We start from the raw sequence: 17,350 nt of genomic DNA on the forward strand, positions 1-17,350 counted from the left end.
ATATATTTGTATATATTAACAATATTTTTGTATGCACATTTAAAATTTTTAGTGCATGTTCAACGTTTTTCAAATCTGTATGTAAAGTGAATTTTATAATATTCATTTGTTTAATATTTGAAGTATACGAAAAGGTAAAAAAAACTCAAAAATGTAAAAGAAAAAAGAAAGAAAACGCTCAATGCTTGCGGTCCCCACCAGGCCGGCTCATTCTGGGTGCTACGCGTGAGGTTGCACCGTGTCTCGTTACCAGAGAGACATAGTCACGCCCCGGGGCAATTACCTTTTTCCTTTTTGAGGCAAACTCCGGGGGGAATTACCTAATATGACCTGATATTTGCGCGACTTCTTGTCATTTTTTTCATGACTCTTTGAGATTCAGTTGAGAATTTCTGAAAAAGCACATGGGCCAAGCCCATTTTAATTATAACGACATCATATTGATTATTGCTTTTTCCTGACAATAATCAGATAATAAGATGCACTCTGGCTTTCTTTTCTCTAAGAAAAAAAAAAGAGATTCCTCGCGTAGAAAAAAGCCGAACGGACTCAAAATATCAACCACGATGGCGGCGCGACAAAGGGCTGGACGTTCATTGACGGCCCTTGGCAGCCAAGGAAAAGGAGCGAAGACCAGAACACGCAAAAGGGGAAAGGAAGAATCACGAAGACAATCGCAGCCGTCGAAACCACCCGCCCCACGGGCTATATGAGGCCACCACAGGCCCGCGATAAACCCTAGCTCCATTCACCCGCCCCCGAAAGCCCTAGCTCCAAGCTCCCTCCCCCCCCCCGGCGGCCGCCCCCTCCCCCTCCTCCTCCTCGCGCCTCCAAGCCGACCAACCCGTCGGGAAAATGGTAACGAGCCCTCTCCTCCTCCTCTTCCCGATTCCGTACCTCGTCTCCGCCCGTTCCGCCGTCGCGGATCGAGCCGAGCCCCGCCGCGCGCGTGCTGACCGCCGGTTGTTGTTTCTTTGGGGGTGCTTTGCAGAGTCAGGAGACGGTCAACCCCAAGGCCTACCCGCTGGCGGACTCGCAGCTGACGATAACGATCCTCGACCTCGTCCAGCAGGCCGCCAACTACAAGCAGCTCAAGAAGGGCGCCAACGAAGGTGACCAATCCCTGGCGGTGCGCCTTAGTTGTTAACTGTTGATTTCAATCCCCGTGATCTGAATTTGTGTGTTTTTTGTTTTCCCCAGCGACCAAGACTCTCAACAGGGGAATATCGGAGTTCGTGGTGATGGCAGCTGACACGGAACCGCTCGAAATCCTCCTCCACCTCCCGTTGCTTGCGGAGGACAAGGTATAAATTCTGTGCTTATGCTGCATCTTATTGCTGTAAATTTGTATGATGTAGCTTGCGTGATGTGGTTATAGCGAGACCGTGTAATGTTTTTTTAGTTTAATAAAGCTCGTAATACTGTGCTGTGTTGATGGTTATCAGAATACATGATGTGCTAGTAATACTGTATACTGTATGGTTACCAATCCGCTAGGATTGGAAGTTTGAGTATGCCTACTCAGACAAGAGGCTTGCTCATGCGAGCAGTTTTAAGAACAGTGTATGTGGACCCGCTCTTAACTGTTTGTATCAGCACACAGCTACTGGAAAAATTCTAGGGCTTTATGTGAAAAATCAGTGTTTTTTAACATCAGTACTTCAATTTTGTTTCTTTAGTGAGTTGTTGCATCCTGTTACATTGGTACTTCATCACATTGAAGCAGAGTTCAGTGTTTCTGTTGATAGTTTGATACTCAGCCTTGCAAATCTCATCGCAGTGGAGCTGATTTGCTGTTGTGCATTAATCTTGACATTTATGTGTTGTATATGTTTCATCCCATGATTTAACCGTTTGCTACTTAATCTTTTGCATCTTCCTTTTGCTTTTGCACATGAATGAATAATGTTTATTTGTGTTTGTGACAATGGATGAAAGTAAAACTTATTGAGCTCATCTGTTGTATGATGCAGAATGTGCCATATGTCTTTGTCCCTTCAAAGCAAGCCCTTGGGCGTGCTTGTGGAGTGACCAGGCCGGTCATTGCTTGTTCAGTGACCAGCAACGAGGGTAGCCAGCTGAAACAGCCCATTCAGAGTCTTAAGGTGATCCCTTGCCACATCTTCTGATGTCTGCTGATTTTCTGTACAACTGCCTGATTGTTTTACCCTAGTGTGTACCCTTTCTCCGAAAATTGACCCTGTTTTAAATTTTGTGAATCACAGGATGCTATCGAGAAGCTTCTCATATGATTTATCAAGACCTTTCAGTGTGATGGGCCTCTGCGACACAGTTTTTCAGAGGCTTGGACTGGTGATGGTGTCTTGTCTACTAGGTCTTTGTGTTTTTTCAGCTATATTTTGCAAGACTGTTATGTTAAATCATGCTGCCATTATGTCGTCTTCTTATATTTGTGACTTGTGTAATCCATAAGACACATGTGTCATGGCAGTTGAATTTCTCCCTAGACTCAACAAATGTTGTAACGGGTAATGGTTTATGAGTTTGAGAATTGGGAACTACTAGCTGCTTGTGTGCGATTGCTCATGTCGTGTGTTATCTGTGTGCTTGTTCTGCTCAGTCTATCTGCTATAATCTGCAGCTTTGCTATTGCTGTCTGTCAAATCCAGAAGTGTCTTATTTGGATTCTATAACCTGTGAATTGGAACTTGTTCCTATTTCCTTGTAGGTTCATACCGTTTTGGTTTGCTCTCATCCTGAAGGAATATGATCAGCTGTTTAGTTAGCCAACAACTTCTGTTGGTCTGTATTATGAGTAATGGCTGTAATGACGTCCCATGGCCGATGGTTATGGATTGCTCTTCGATTTCAGAGAAATGAAGCAGACCCGTGCTTATGACTATAATAAATGGGGGAATGTTTTTGGTTTGGGGAATTTAGCTCATCTAGCAGACCCCCAAAACCTTTATATTTTCAAAAAATAGATTTATATCTCTGAAATGTTTTCTTTCTTGCCTATTGACAATGAGTCAGTACTTTCGCCGCCCCCCTAGCGTCCTAACCCCCCACTTCCAACTCAGTTGTCGAACTTCATTGAGAATGTTGGCCTGGAAGTCGACGACGGCAAGGAGGACCTATTCGGTGGCGGCGGCGACCCTGAAAATATCGCCCCGTTGGTCGACGATGACACGAATGTGCGGTTCCTGGTCCGTGCTCCTCTGCCGACGCCATGGGTCAAAGAGGCCTGCTAGGTGAGAGCCTTTCATAGGATGGTGCTGAAAAGCCTATCATATCAACTTACTTATACGGAATGGAATGAATTTCACTCCCATTTCTTGGAGTTGAGGATGGGCACTTGTCTTTTATACCGGTTTCTATAGTAAGTCAGGAGCGATAGCGAAGCCGCCTATAGGAGTCGAAGGACGAAAGTCCGTTAGACCTGATGAGCCTCCAAGCCATAGCAGAAGGACGAAAGTCCGTTAGACCTGATGAGCCTCCAAGCCATAGCAACCTCTTGGGACAATTACGAGCAGCACCGCGTTGCAAATGCACGAGATCAAAGAAATCTAGGAGTCGACGTAAGGTCCCCTTTCCCTCTCTTGCCTTTCTTCTCCTCTCTATGTGGCTGCCCCACGCTTGCCCTTGGTTTGGTTTCGACGATTCGCTCTTCTTCCCTCTCCCTGATGTGGTTTCCTTCCTCACGAAGGAGCACAAGACACCGTTGTGTGGTGTGCACGCCGATTGAGCATCACCGGCTAGTTCGTCGGTGTGAGGCCTACCACAACTGCGACAGTGAGTGTCCTTCCATCTCACCTGCCCTCCTCCATACACGGTGTGTGTGTGTGTGCGCGCGTGCGCGTGTGCGTGCGCGCGTGTGTGTGTGTGTGTGTGTGAAAACATTTTGCCATGGCAAATTCCTTCTGTGATTGCAAGTAAACATTACTATTCTCATGGCAAATTCTCTGTGGGTTTTTCTACATGCCATGCTATTTTTGTGCTAGGTACATGGGAAGTCCATAGGTTTCTGTAATGTCTACCTGGCAAAGTTGATGAAATTCGAAAGCATGTCACATGACAAATTGATGGAGACATCAATACCATCGTTACACTCACTATACATACCAGACCAATTACTAGAGCTCGCGCACGCCAGTTAAATTACCGGGTACTTTCGTTTCTTGATAACAGTTCTAATGTTCATGAGAATATGATGCTGCCTAAATTGGATACATTTGTTTTGCTTACAAATGAAGAGCCTAGCTTGGACAAGAAGGATGAACATTGGAGCAAAATCAAGCATGGAGATAATGGCATGCGCAAGGGGAACAAGAATGGAGTTTCAAGTGATGATTTCAGGACTTTGAAGCCACCATAATGAGTGCATGAAGGATTGGACGAAATATACAACATGTCATTTCATAAATTTCATCCAAAGGCTATTATAGGTGTTGTGTCACCTTATTATTGGGCCATGCCCATGTAATTTTGAAATACTTCAGTATAAGCTATTATTAGAGTCCGTATGTGTGGGGAAACGGAGTTAGGGTTGGTTTCGGACCCCTCCTCCAAGGGGTCATGAAATTCCCCCTATTCCTCCATATATACAACACTTAGTGCATCGTTTGGACTTTGGGTTTTGTTTAGATTAAAAGTTCGCCATAGCTGCAACTTCGCGTACTTTGTTTGTGTTCAACGACCAAACAAAGACGTCACAAAACCCCACCTTCATTAATAAAGTGTTCATTTATATTCGCAATATCCAGATTGCAATTCTAGTTTCTTGCTTGTTCTTCGTTTGCGTGCAGGAAACAGACCCTCGTGATCAGGTTGATTGTGCTCTGGCGTGATCAATAACCTCTTGGAGTTGGTTTAGTGATTGCTAAGGCGCGACGTCCTCGCGCGATCGTACTCGGATCGTCAGTCTACTCTACCAAAAACTATAGCCACCATCTGCTCGGAAGGCGGGACACCTCTCGGAGTTGATCAGGTTGACTGTGCTCTGGCGTGGTCAATAACCTCTCGAAGTTGGTTTAGCGATTGCTAAGGCGCGACGTCCTCGCGCGATCGTACTCGGATCGTCAAAGTCTACTCCAAAAACTATAGCCACCATCTGCTCGGAAGGCGGGACACCTTAGCCTCTATCACAAAATTTACACATTATGGTAATGTTTCACAAGGCAAAAAAAACTTGTTTTACATGGCAATTTTCGCTTATTTGGTGTGCAAGACATGACAATTCCAGGAAATGTTGCTAAGAGTCACATGACAAACGTAGGAAATTTTAGCGCTTGCAAGACAACTCTAGGATTTTTTGCTCTCCACAAATGGCAAAAAAAATGGTTTCTTATGGTCACGTCACAATTTTGAAACATCTTTTTTTTTCCAAAACACAACAATTTTAGAAAGTATTTTTAAATATCACATGACAATTCTAGGATTTTTTTTGTTCCCACTCATGGCAAAGTTTAAAAATTGCTTCGTGTGGTCACATGGCAAATTTCAGAAAAATATGTTAATGCTCACATGGCAGCTATATGAATTTTTTGTTCCACACGCATGGCAACTTTGAAAAATGTTTCTTATGCCACATGGCAACTCACATTTTGTAAACTAGTGGACCCCAGATTCTGGAGTTCTAACAGCAAACCTGTGTACCATGGCAATCAAATTTGTCATGATATTTTGGACCATGTCAATTTTTTTTTGCACCATGGCAAGTTCACTTTATAGACTGTGGAAAATTTAGTTTACAGTCGATGGCAAATATACTTTATGAACCACGACAAATTAAGCTTTTTAACCATTTTATAATTTTCTTTTTGAAGCACGGCAAATTTATCAAACAATGTGTTGTAAAATTTCCTCTATCATGTTTTCTAACAATACATGAAAATTATATCAAACAATCGACGACAATTCTTTTTTGGACCACAACAAATTGCTTTTTGTTCTCTGTCATGGAAAACTTATATATTTGGCCATGGCAAATTTATTTTTGGTACCATAGAAAATTCATATTTTGGACCATGGTCAATTATATTTTCAGGACATGGAAAAAATGTTGCACAAACCATTGTAAATTCAATTATTTACACCGTGGCAAATTTATTTTTTGAATATCTACATGGCAAAATTGTTTCATGAGACTATTTTCATAAAAAAAATCAATTTTTGGCCATCATCTTTACAAAACAATGACAATTTAGGTTGAAACATAATTGTTAATTTTCTTTTCATGTTTTAACATATGCCATATTTAGTTTCTCATGCATGCCATTTATATAAAGCAAACTTATGGTCAAACATACCCCACTGTTATGCTAACTTAAAACTTTTTTTTGGATTTTCTTTTTCAATTTTGCTAAAGCACATATAGATGTGCCATAAGTATTGCACATCTAAATTCTATGTCATTGATTTTACGCGGAGATTCATGTGGGTAACTTTTTCCTTTTCTTTTCTTTTTGTGCTCGATTTAGTCACTTAGATGTGCAATAACTAGGGCACATCTATATGTGCTCTAGAAAGACTCTTTGTTTTTTCTATCTAATATCTAATGACCTAAAGCGTGATAGCTCAATTTTAAATATGAAGTTTCGTACCACACATGGGCTTTTTTTTTCTGTTGTTATGGTCTAAATCATGGAAAATTTTCTACAAATTTTAACCCTCTATATTTTCATGGCAATTTTACCATGCATGAATTTAACATAAGTAGGCAGTGAATCTGATAATTTTAACCATCTATAGAACAAAAGTAGACACAACATAACATAAGTAGAAACTATCAGATTCACTGCCTCGAGACCTTACTCATTCCCATAACCCTTGTGTCCCGCCCGTCTCAAGAATGCTATCACATATAATTATGGCTTAAGATACGAATAGAATGTGTTTGAAAGGTTTTGGTAGCCTACAAGATAAAAATTTATCTATTTGATCATAGTTCATGTATATTTGACAAAATTTGGGTAACATTTTCACAAAATTCAACAAAAAGGTGCCATTTCGATCATAGTTCGTGCGAATTTAACAAAAGAATGGGTTGCATTTTGTGATTTTTTTAAAAGCGGTGGGATTCATATACGGAAACAAATTGAGTTAGTCTTTGTTGGACGAGAGAATTTCGGGTCGTTGATTCAATCCGGTAAAACTCGACATTGCGAACATGGTAGGAGTAGATCCAATCCTGGGATTTCCCCCCACTATCATGCCACTACGATCTTCGTTCAGGCGCGGGATTAAACAAATCGGGGGCTGCCGGCTCACAAAAAACCAACCGCAGCAGCCCTCCTCAATCTGAAATCTTCAGATCCACGCGAGCGGACTCCCCGCCACCGCGCGCTCGGGGGTTTTGGCTGGCCACCGCAGAACGGGACGGGGACACGGTCACGGAGCCGCGCGGGAAGAAGAAAAAAAAAAGAAGGCAACGCGCCTCGCCTCCCACCACACAGCCTCGCGCTGGGCTGGCAGCCACGCGAAAGCCGCGCCCCACGTGCCGGCCCGCTATCGCCGCCTTCTAGGTCGGTTCCGCGCCGCGGGGGGGCCCACCACGCGAACACGTTTCGTGTGCAACGCGAACACGCCACCCCCGCCCGCTCCCCGCTAGGTGGGCCACCGCGCGGCCTGGCCAATCAGAGCGCGCCGCTTGCCGTGCCCCACACGCACCGCCGCGCGGCGGCCCCCGCCCGCGCCCCTCGCTGCCACCGGGCCCCGCGGGATCTGGGCCCTACCCGTCAGCGACTCCGTGTAGAGGCCCGATAGGTAGGCGAGGCGGACCCGCCAGTTCCCCGCACGACTCGGGCACCTCCCGTCCGGCTATATATACCGCCCAACCCCCGGACCCTCGAAGAGGCTACCCTTTTCTTCCGTTCCCATCTCGCGTAGCCGCCGCTAAAATTTCCCCTCTCCTCCCCGTGAAACCCTAGCCGCCACACAAGAGCCAAATCCCTCCCGCCGAGAGGCCCCAATCCGCTCCGCCGGATTTCCCTCCCGCGAATCGAAATTTCCCTTCGGTTCGCGGTCGATTAGGGCGGGCCTTGCCGTCGCGCTCTTGATTCCGAGGGTTCGCGCGCCGCGCCGCGGGATTCACACCGGCCGCCATGTCGAGGTGCTTCCCCTACCCGCCGCCGGGCTACGTGCGAAACCCAGTGGCCGTGCCCCCCGTTCCCGTGGCGGAGACGACCGCTAAGGTTTGTTGAACCATCGGATTTACAACACGCACGTCCTCGGATCATGTGTTCTTGCCTGTTGGTTCCGATCAGATCTGTTGGGTGTGCGCGTGCGATTTGGGAATCGCATGCGGGGGGAGGCTAGCCTTGCCGCCGATGCGTCGGTTAGATCGAATGCCTGTTTCTGCTGACCTAACCCCGCGGCCCGATCTCGAGCCTGCTAACCTCGATTGCGTGCTTAAATTGGAAATAACCTGAATGCGAACAAAACGTGGTCTGTCAGATTCGCCTTCCAGTTTCATTGTTACATGCCTACAGTATTTGATTGATTGATTCTGTACCCAGATTGACGCCCATGATGTCTTGATTTGTCAATCGCATTGCTAGTTTTGAGACTGAATTCTCTGTCAAAAGTACTTCCGGAGATCCGTCCAAATTTAGCAATGAGAAAATTCATATTTTCCTGGCTTGCTAAAATTGTTAGCACATTGGGCTTTCTCTTGCTTGGATTCGGTTACCAGCACCAATTAACCACCAATTAGTGTGCTCACTTTGTGATGTCACTTATGTGTGGTTCTATTGGCGCTACTTGCCTTGTCCTGTTTGCTATCTTGTTTGTTTTTGTTCATGTGTGTGTAGTCTCACAATCTTGACACTTGCCATTTGAGTTGTACATGTATTCTTGTCTAAAGTTTTCTTTGTGGTCTATTTTGCTGTCTCTGCTCTGGAATTTTATGTCTTAAAATTGACTTCCTTGCAGCACAATTGCTATGTTTTCTGTCAACTGTTCTCTGCTTGCTAACACGTCTTCTGGGTAGTGTCATTAGTAGTTGTGCCAATTTTGATGTGCTCTAATTCCTTGACTCTACTATAACTGTGTAAAGAATATACAGAGTATATATCAAGGGTACTGAATTATTATTTGTGGAAAGATTCATGTATTAATTTCTAACTGTAACTTGTAGCACTTCTGTGTTAGTGCTGCATTATTTATGTGTGTGCTTGTGTAAGTTTGAAACTTCATTACCATACTGCAATATGCTGCATTGCATTGCCATCGTCTGTTCTAAATCAGAACTGACGATTAATCTGGTGGCTGAAGCTCCAGAAAGAAAGGGAAAGGGCCGAAAAGAAGAAAGAGAAAAGGAATGACAAGAAAGCTTCCCATCAGGGTGGTGGTGAGACAAAACATTCAAAACGTAGCCATAAGAAGAGAAAGCATGAAGATACCAGCATAGCCGGCCTGGAGTCCAAAACTGCACCCAAAGAACTATTTGATCAGTTGGAGAAGAGTGGACTCTCAGAAGAGTATGGGGCCCCTTCTTTCATTCAGACAGTACATGGATCACCAGAGAGCTCTCAGGACAGCAGTAAGCGAAGAAAGGTGGTGCTCCCAGGCCCTAGTCAAAATAAGAATGGTGAGGCTTTCAGGCCATATTTTTAGGTTTCTGTTGATTTTAGTAATCATTCTCTTCTAGAGTTACTGACCATGAATTATGATTTTGCAGGGACGGTACTTCGCATTAAGATAAAAAGAGATCAGGATTCACCGTCAGCCATGTTGGATGGTTCTAGGGTTCTTCCGCAACAACCTGTCCAACAAATGGCTACACCTTCATCCTTGTTGAGTAAGCAGAATGCAGTTCAACCTCGCAGGGATGTTATGGTAAAGTCAGCTGCCGGTTTCCAGCAAAGCATCAAGAGGGATACCCAATCTGTGCCAAAACAAATGGATGCAAAACCCCCTGCAATGATCTTGCAAAGAGTTCCTTCCATGACAAATATTGCTCCAAAGGTGGATCCCCCAACCACAGCGAAGATCACACCAAAGATAGATGCCCCAACCTCAGCAAAGATCATGCAAAAGATAGATTCCCGGGTGCCCGTTAATGGTACACCTTCATCTGCCAAGGTGAAAGGAAGTGCTGATCCTTTGCCTACGCAGCTGACACGACGAGTTGTTCCTCCACCTGCTAAGGTGGCACAGAGAGTCGACATTCCTGCTGCCAAGGCAGCACAGAGAGTCGACATTCCTCCTGCCAAGGTTATTGACATTCCTCCTGCAAAGGCGCTGCAAAAGGTTGATCCTCTGGTGCCATCCAAGGTGCTCCGAAGAGATGCTCCTCCACAGAGTTTGCCTGTGTTGCCGAATGATACAATAAAAGTTGCTTCTTCCCACCAGCCAGACAGGCAGCTGCAGCCTGTTCTGCACAAACCGAAGGTGCCTGTAGTCTCTCCCCTCATCAAACAGCAGCAGTCAAGCACCTTGCCGAAAGAAGAGCCTTGTTCCTCTGGCAGGAAGACTGAAAAAATACCAGAGGTTAAGCAGTCAAAGTCTGATCGTAAGAAGAGCCGCAAGGCTGAGAAGGAAGAGAAGAAAGAGAGGAAATTCCGAGATCTTTTTGTTACCTGGAATCCACCTTCCTTGGAGGTTGAGGAGACCGGGAATCTCGGCGACCAGGATTGGTTGCTCGGCGGTGCAAAGAAACCTGATGCCGGCAACAGCAGCTGCAAGGCAAGTGATGGTTTGGCGCCCATGGAGGTGGAGTTTTCATGGCAACCAAGGGCTATTCATCTGCCTGACCTTCATATGTATCAGTTGCCATATGTTGTTCCCTTTTAGGTTTGTGTAGGAAGACTGAGGTTAGATGAGAAGTAGAAGACATGTTGGGAGATAGCTGTGCCGGTGTGGGAGATAGTGTTCCCCCACGGCAGTTTTCCAGCTTTGTTTCCTAGTTTTTCTTTTCCAGGACGATGGATTTGGCAACCTTCTGTAGTGTTGTTAATCTATTTTTGGTTTCCAAGCAATTGATCTACGGACAACCTTGAACCTTGAGTTTTAAGGTTATTGTAATGTTGTATGACAATCTTGTTACCCCTGAAATGAATACATCATTCAGATAAACTGAGAGGAATCGTGGCTTTGTGTCCGAATTACAGCATCAGGCACACTGAAAGGCATCCGTTCCATTTTTCACTTTGTTTTTTCTCTGTGGGTGGCATATCTATCGGCTATCATGTCCCTGGGTGCCGGAAATGTGGCACCTGCTTTGTTTATGTTATGTACATGAGTTTGTAACTCAAAACAAAAGACAACCAAACTCATCCAAAAAGGAGAAGAAAAGGGAAAAAAAAAAGGTCAATCGAAGCTGGATGATCGGCTGCAGCGTTCTCTGAGGTACTCCTCGAGCGGGCTGAGGTTGGTGTGCTCGGTGCTGGAGATGGACTCGGCGTCCTCCACGTCCAGCAGCGCCAGCCCTAGGTGCGACCTCACGTTGGCCGCCGGGTAGGTCTCGTCGTCCACCACGCAGTCCGGCTCCGACGCCGCCAAGCTCGTCGCGTCCTCTTCTCCTCGTAGTATGCTCAGAATCTGCCACCAACACACAGCAATCGGCACGAGAATGTTATTTTTTCTTCTTCTGAAGATGAAGTGCCTGCTACTCAGATAGAGAGAGACGTATTTTCCCTCTTCTTCTGAAGAAAGCCTGCTACTCACTAAGAGAGAGAGACTGACCTGCGATATCGGGGGCCTAAGGCGCGCCGACCTCCCGAGGCAGAGCGACGCCGCGACGGCCATTCGCCGCACCTCCACCTCGTCGTGCTTCACGTCCAGGCTCGGGTCCAGCAGGTCGGAGATGTCGCCGCCGTTGAGGATCGGAGTCGCCTGTCACGCACGTCAAACAGACCAACCGCGTCAGCACAATCCCTCTCTCTCTACACGAGCATGATGATATGATAACAGCGTTTTTTTTATAAAGACAATGATATGGTAACAACGTAACACAGTGAGGTGGTTATGTGGGCTTGATTGGGATCGCGAGGGCTTACCCACATGACGAGACTTTGGTGGTGGCCCTTCGGTGAGCCGTCGCCGGTGATGGGCCTCCGCCCGGTGAGGAGCTCCAGCAGCACCACCCCGAACGCGTACACGTCCACCTTGTCCGTCACCTTCCCGTACATGAAGTACTCCGGCGCTAGGTACCTGCGCCCGCAAGGATTTTGATCTTCGTCACCCCAACACGGCGCCACTTCAGACCGAAAGAGACTCGTCCGTGTCTGTGTACAAGAAGAAGACGTACCCGAAGGTGCCGACGACGTCGCTGTGCGTGAGGGACGACGGGCTGGACGGCGCCCAGATCGCGAGCCCGAAATCGGACAACTGCCACCGTCGGTACACAGTTCAGAGTTCACGTCTGTCAGTACAAAACACAGACAAACAAACTGTATATTCCTGAATTTAAGAGCACAGTACTACCTGGGGCTCAAAGTCGTCCGTGAGGAGGATGTTGGAGGACTTGACGTCGCGGTGGATCACCGGCCGCGAGCAGCCGGAGTGCACGTAGCTCAGGGCCTCGGCCACCCCGACCGCCGCCCGGTACCTCTTCTCCCACGGCAGCGCCGGCTTCGACCTCTTCTTCCCTGCGAAATCACATGCCCAAGGCCGCTGTAGACCACCGACGCAGCCAAAATACAGTAGCGTAGTGTGTCGTGGTGTGCAAGCGTGGTGGCGTACCGTGCAGGTTGTCCTCGAGGCTGCCGCGGGGGAGGTAGCGGTAGACGGAGATGAGGTTGGGGCCTTCCACGCAGACGCCGACGAGCGGCACGATGCGGCCGTGCTGCAGCTTGGTGATGATGTCCACCTCCCGGAGGAAGTCCTTGGACGCCTCCGCCGACGCCCGGCACAGCTTGATCGCCACCCGCTGCCCGCTCGCCAGCCCGCCCCGGTACACCCGGCTGTGCGCGCCCTTGCCCACCAGGTTGCCGGGGGAGAAGTGGTTCGTGGCGTCGTACAGCTCCTCGTACCGGAACCACCGGCACCGGGACGGCGCGCCGGCGAGCGCCCGCCTCAGCTCGGCCGCCAGCCCCTCCTGCGCCGGTTCCGGGGACGCCGACGGCGAGGAGCGCCGCGGCAGGCTCATCACCCAGTGCACCACCGACTGCTTGCGCGTCGTCTCGTGGTCTCTCGTCGTGGCCTGCGCTGCGGGAGGCGCGCGCCGGAGCAAAGGCCAGCCGAGCTTCTGCTCTGGCGCCGGCACGCGCACGACGAGGGCCTTGGCGTCGGCGGCGTCGTGGTCGTCGCAGGGCTTCTTGGGCTGCGGCGGCGCGGCGCACTGGCCGCAGCCCGCGGCGTCGAAGTCCATGGACCGCGCGCTCCGGCGGTTGGGGTTGGGGATGATCACCTTGGGCTCCATGCCGACGCTGGGGTGCAGCAGCGTGCGGAGCACCGGCTTGGGCTCTGCTCCTGCAGGACGACGAACGAAGCCACCCAACGCTTTAATCCGTCAATCAATCACCCACTCACCAACCGAAATCAATTCGCAGCTAACATCGGGAGTCAGTACTCTACTGACCAAGTGGCGGCCGGGGGGCCTCCCTGACGAAGATGGCCTTGCCGCCCTGGATGGCGACGACGCTGGTCGTCGCCGGGAGCTTCCTGGCGCAGTACTTGGCGAGGCCGGTCGAGCCACTGATCGAGCACACAGGTAAAATAATCGATTACTTTTGGTGTGTGCGTTAATGAATCGTGCAGAAAACAAACAGTTGGATCACGCCAAGATTGCTGCTGCTGGGAGGTGAGAGGTGAGCATCGGCACTGACTGACCCGAAGGAGTACTTCTTGTTGGCGCCGATCACCACCGCCATGGCCGCGCAGAGCTTGGCCTCCTTCACCAGCACCTTCTGGATCGAGCTCCCCGGCGTGACCCGCCCCACGAGGACGATCTGACGGACATGAAACCATACCATCAATACCAGCACATGAGCGCAACCGCCAGCGACATTAATGGCGGTGAAGGCATCGTGCTTGCTTGCTTACGCACGTCTTTCTTGCTGCAGATGGCCTCGTACTCCGCCAGGTAGTCGTCCAGCGTCCTGATCAGCGTCAGCGCGTTCGTCTTGCACAGGTCTCCTTCGATTCGAGGCACAGGGAAATGCTGCCATGAGTCGAGCTGCAACGCAAGCAAAGGTTCTTGACGGACAGGAGATGGGATAGGGGGCAGGGTACCTACCGGATTTGCGGTAAATGTGGACGGCGACGACGCGGTCGCCGCTCCTGGCCGCCTGGTTGAGCGCCCACTGCAGCAGCTCCTTCCCGACGGCGTCCATGTGCAGCCCCACCAGTATGCACCGCCCGACGCCCTCCCCCGCCATGCTCCCCCCACCAGTGGCAGCTCGAGAGAATCACCAGGAACCACACTTGCCCCCCATGGCGATCGATAGATAACACTCGCCACAGCACGCAGTCGGCGGCTCAACCACTAACCGCCGTGGACCTCCCCCGTTGGCCGATACGAGCCCCGCTTACCGCAGCCAATGCAGCACCACTACGACCCGGAACCTCCCCCTCCCTCCGCTGGAATAGAAAATGGCGCGGCTGTCGTCGCAGGGGCGGCCTCCCGGAAAGCGAGCCCCGTCCCGCGCGCCGAAGCCAAGCCTCCCGCCCGCTTTACAGCCGATGGATGATCTAACTCGAGCCGAAAGGGGAGTAGGGGGCGAGGGGGATGAACCGACGGACCGGGGAGGAGGAAGATACAGTACAAGCGCAAGGAGCCAGGGGGAAGCGGCAGATATATCCTACCGCTAGGAGTTCGAGCGGGCGGAAGATGTGGCGGAGCGAAGGGGGGGAGGCGGGCAGCGGGCGGCAAGCGACAGAGGTAACTACCTAAAATCTGGTTGGGTTGTCAGGCCTCAGCCGGGGCGATGGTATATAAAATTTCACCCTTCATGGCGCCGCGACACGCTACGCCGGCGGCCGTCACCGGGGGGGGGGGGGGCGGGGGGGGGGGGGGGGGGGGGGGGCGGGCTCCGCCCAACCACTCCAACCACGAATGCCGCAGGAAAGACACGAGGCCGCGCGGGGCAGGGGCGGGGCTTGGGTTGAACGGCCCGAGACGGTCGTCGTCGCGGTCCGCGGCGGTGAGCGGGCTGGCTTTGCTTGGCTGCTGTCTTTTCTGCCGCCGGTAGGCCGACGGCTAGGAAACGGAGACGGCGACCGAGACACGCACTCACGCAGACGCAGGTGAAGCGAAAGAGAGCGAAGTGGAGGTGATGGAATGCTATGGGATGGATGGGTAGATAGATATGGTCAATTGGGAAAAAAGTATTGTGTGTGCGCAACAGGATCTGTGATGATGCGACGGAGAAAGGCGAGGAGCAGGGGACAGGAGCTTCTCGGTGGTGGCGGTAGGAGGGGAGAAGGAAAAATGATGGAAGATGGTTAGGGGATTGACCGAGGGAGGAGCTCCATTGGTGATGATTTGTACTACACAAACTGGGAAGGAAAATGGGAGTGGAAAAGGAGAGGGATAATAGTCTCCGAATCCACATGGCTACACGGGGAAAAGATGGGGAAAAGGGACATGGTTGTACTCTTTCGGAAAGAAAAAGGCATCTAACTAACTAGTCGTAGCATTTCTTGGGATTATTAGACTGTAACATCTGAATCGCATTCGGCACATGGTTCATCTTTCCGCACGCATGGCAACCAAATTTGTACAACGGGGTGCTTCGGTAGGACTGTCCTACTACTGCTAGTAGTAAATAGTTACTGGTCTGTGGCCTCGTTGCGAGGATTAGCGTTCCTGGTGCTGCCGTATCGCACACTGCATTGCAGATTGAGTCATGCACGCAGGGTTGACCGGCGGAAGCATCATCCTTCGTACGGGTCGTTTTCGTTTTAGTAATTTCTTTTCCTTGGTTCAACATTTTAATAGTAATTCATGTCTGATCTATGCCCAGATGCGGACCATTGGTAGTTTAGTATTATGTTGATTTTCAACGACGATCAACATCCGTTCATGTTACGTCCATCTGTATTATTGCCACGTCAGGACATCTGCAGATGGCTCCTTAACCCTACCCCGCTCCCGCTCCCGTGGGGCGCCGCCGCGCCGCACCGTAGCGCCCCCGCCCCCTTCCTCTTCCTCCGGTCCTCTCCAACGTCATCTCCCCTACCGCCGCCGCCGGAGGACTCACATGCAAAGTCTGTGTGCGGCAGTGGTTATGGCTCTCTCTCGGTCAACCATTCCTAAGATGATTCCTTATCAAGCTCATAAGCGGTTAATTTCTGGTTTCTACCAGCCAAGACTCCGGTTGGTGGAGGGGTGATAAAATTTTATGGGCAGCGGTCCATGCCCGCCGGACCTACGACAGTGACGCGGGGCGGCGGTGGCCAGTTTCGGCATGGATCGACGACGATATCAATTTTAGATATAAGAGCACTTTACGTTATCGAGTTTGTAGGTATGAGTGCTGACTTCAGATGAATTGACGTATTTGCTTTTTAAATCTTTATTGAATAATTAATAAAGATGACTGCATACATCGATTGATGCAGAGATCGAGAGTTTAACCTTCTCTTAAAAAAAGTACATCTGCAGATGCGGGACGGGAGGCGTGTTTCAGAGCACTCTACCCAGTCCGAATGGGGTCACTCTGGAATCTGCGCTCACTGATCGATCATGCTGCCGATCGACTGGCGGTTCACGCAATGTCACTTTCATGTCACTCAACACATCTTCAAAATACGCCTACAAATACACGTGTTCTATCTACAAAGAAAAAGAATGAAGTGCACGAGCAAATCGGGAGCGAAAGTCTTTGCGACAAAATGAGTTAAGCAAACCGAATGTGTCGTACCTGTCACACAAGTACAAAGAGCTGACCGGTACGCAAAAACTTGGCTTCCATGACACGATGATAGAATAGATGCGACAGTGTATTGTGCCAGCACGTAGTGTACAAAACCCAACTGTTTGGAGTACAAATACTTCCTCCGTACTTTATAGCAATCAAAACGTTCTTATATTTCTTTACGGAGGAAGTACTTACGAAGGAAACGTCTAGTGTAATCACAATAACCGCGTCGGATGTTTGTCAGCCGTCACGCTTAAGAAACAATTCGATCGCAATCCCTGCAAACCTGAAACATGCGTTATGCTGGTCATCGGAAAGTAACTTTCATTACCAGCATGCATATGTACGTTAGAGCATTTCTGATAATTACCCTATTTGACGGCATGAAAAAATTGTTCATGTACTCCCTTCGTTCAAAATAAATGATTCAATTTTGTATTAACTTTACTATAAATTTAGTACTCCCTCCGTTCCTAAATATAAGTCATCATAGAGATTTCAACAAGTGACTACATACGAAACAAAATGGGTGAATCTACACTCTAAAATGTGTCTATATACATCCGTATATGGTTCATAATGGA

The 17,350-nt window shown here is 49.1% G+C and overlaps 3 protein-coding genes across 7 annotated transcripts; 2 read left to right on the forward strand and 1 right to left on the reverse strand.

Annotated features, from left to right (window-relative positions):
• Positions 1-805: 805 nt before the first annotated feature.
• Positions 806-2,525, forward strand: LOC125552378 (NHP2-like protein 1; the record flags this gene model as incomplete). The annotated part of the gene is given in 5 exon segments (XM_048715903.1): positions 806-858; positions 992-1,112; positions 1,201-1,304; positions 1,974-2,105; positions 2,226-2,525. Coding segments are annotated over 5 exon segments (387 nt in total). The 3' UTR covers positions 2,253-2,525.
• A 5,290-nt stretch (positions 2,526-7,815) lies between these two features.
• Positions 7,816-10,940, forward strand: LOC125552380 (triadin-like). 2 transcript variants are annotated; one of them, XM_048715908.1, is made up of 3 exons: positions 7,816-8,153; positions 9,235-9,550; positions 9,641-10,940. In XM_048715908.1, the coding sequence occupies exons 1-3, from the start codon at positions 8,064-8,066 to the stop codon at positions 10,753-10,755; spliced, it is 1,521 nt and encodes a 506-aa protein (XP_048571865.1). In that variant the 5' UTR covers positions 7,816-8,063; the 3' UTR covers positions 10,756-10,940. The 2 variants fall into 2 exon arrangements, with proteins under 2 accessions (XP_048571865.1, XP_048571867.1); XM_048715910.1 differs by having other exon boundaries at positions 9,241-9,550.
• A 137-nt stretch (positions 10,941-11,077) lies between these two features.
• On the reverse strand, positions 11,078-14,852 carry LOC125552379 (protein kinase STUNTED-like). 4 transcript variants are annotated; one of them, XM_048715906.1, is made up of 10 exons: positions 14,141-14,852; positions 13,952-14,040; positions 13,735-13,853; positions 13,484-13,599; positions 12,645-13,374; positions 12,388-12,547; positions 12,212-12,291; positions 11,961-12,114; positions 11,647-11,796; positions 11,078-11,502 (listed from the first exon to the last, which is right to left on the reverse strand). In XM_048715906.1, the coding sequence occupies exons 1-10, from the start codon at positions 14,280-14,282 to the stop codon at positions 11,272-11,274; spliced, it is 1,971 nt and encodes a 656-aa protein (XP_048571863.1). In that variant the 5' UTR covers positions 14,283-14,852; the 3' UTR covers positions 11,078-11,271. The 4 variants fall into 4 exon arrangements, with proteins under 4 accessions (XP_048571863.1, XP_048571862.1, XP_048571861.1 ...); XM_048715905.1 differs by having other exon boundaries at positions 12,388-12,551; positions 12,646-13,374; positions 13,952-14,037; positions 14,141-14,850; XM_048715904.1 differs by having other exon boundaries at positions 12,388-12,551; positions 12,646-13,374; positions 14,141-14,848.
• Positions 14,853-17,350: the final 2,498 nt, after the last annotated feature.

This window comes from Triticum urartu, chromosome 4 (genome assembly GCF_003073215.2).
Source record: "Triticum urartu cultivar G1812 chromosome 4, Tu2.1, whole genome shotgun sequence".
Taxonomy (NCBI): Eukaryota; Viridiplantae; Streptophyta; class Magnoliopsida; order Poales; family Poaceae; genus Triticum; species Triticum urartu.

Bases quoted from the DNA above. Each gene is read 5' to 3' on its own strand.
- LOC125552380 (XM_048715908.1), top strand. From the start codon at position 8,064: ATGTCGAGGTGCTTCCCCTACCCGCCGCCGGGCTACGTGCGAAACCCA. The intron at 8,154-9,234 runs GTTTGTTGAACC...TGGTGGCTGAAG, and splicing joins TGGCGGAGACGACCGCTAAG to CTCCAGAAAGAAAGGGAAAG. The intron at 9,551-9,640 runs GTGAGGCTTTCA...ATGATTTTGCAG, and splicing joins CCCTAGTCAAAATAAGAATG to GGACGGTACTTCGCATTAAG.
- LOC125552379 (XM_048715904.1), bottom strand. From the start codon at position 14,282: ATGGCGGGGGAGGGCGTCGGGCGGTGCATACTGGTGGGGCTGCACATG. The intron at 13,854-13,951 runs GTGCGTAAGCAA...CATGTCCGTCAG, and splicing joins CCATCTGCAGCAAGAAAGAC to ATCGTCCTCGTGGGGCGGGT. The intron at 11,503-11,646 runs GTCAGTCTCTCT...TGTTGGTGGCAG, and splicing joins TTAGGCCCCCGATATCGCAG to ATTCTGAGCATACTACGAGG.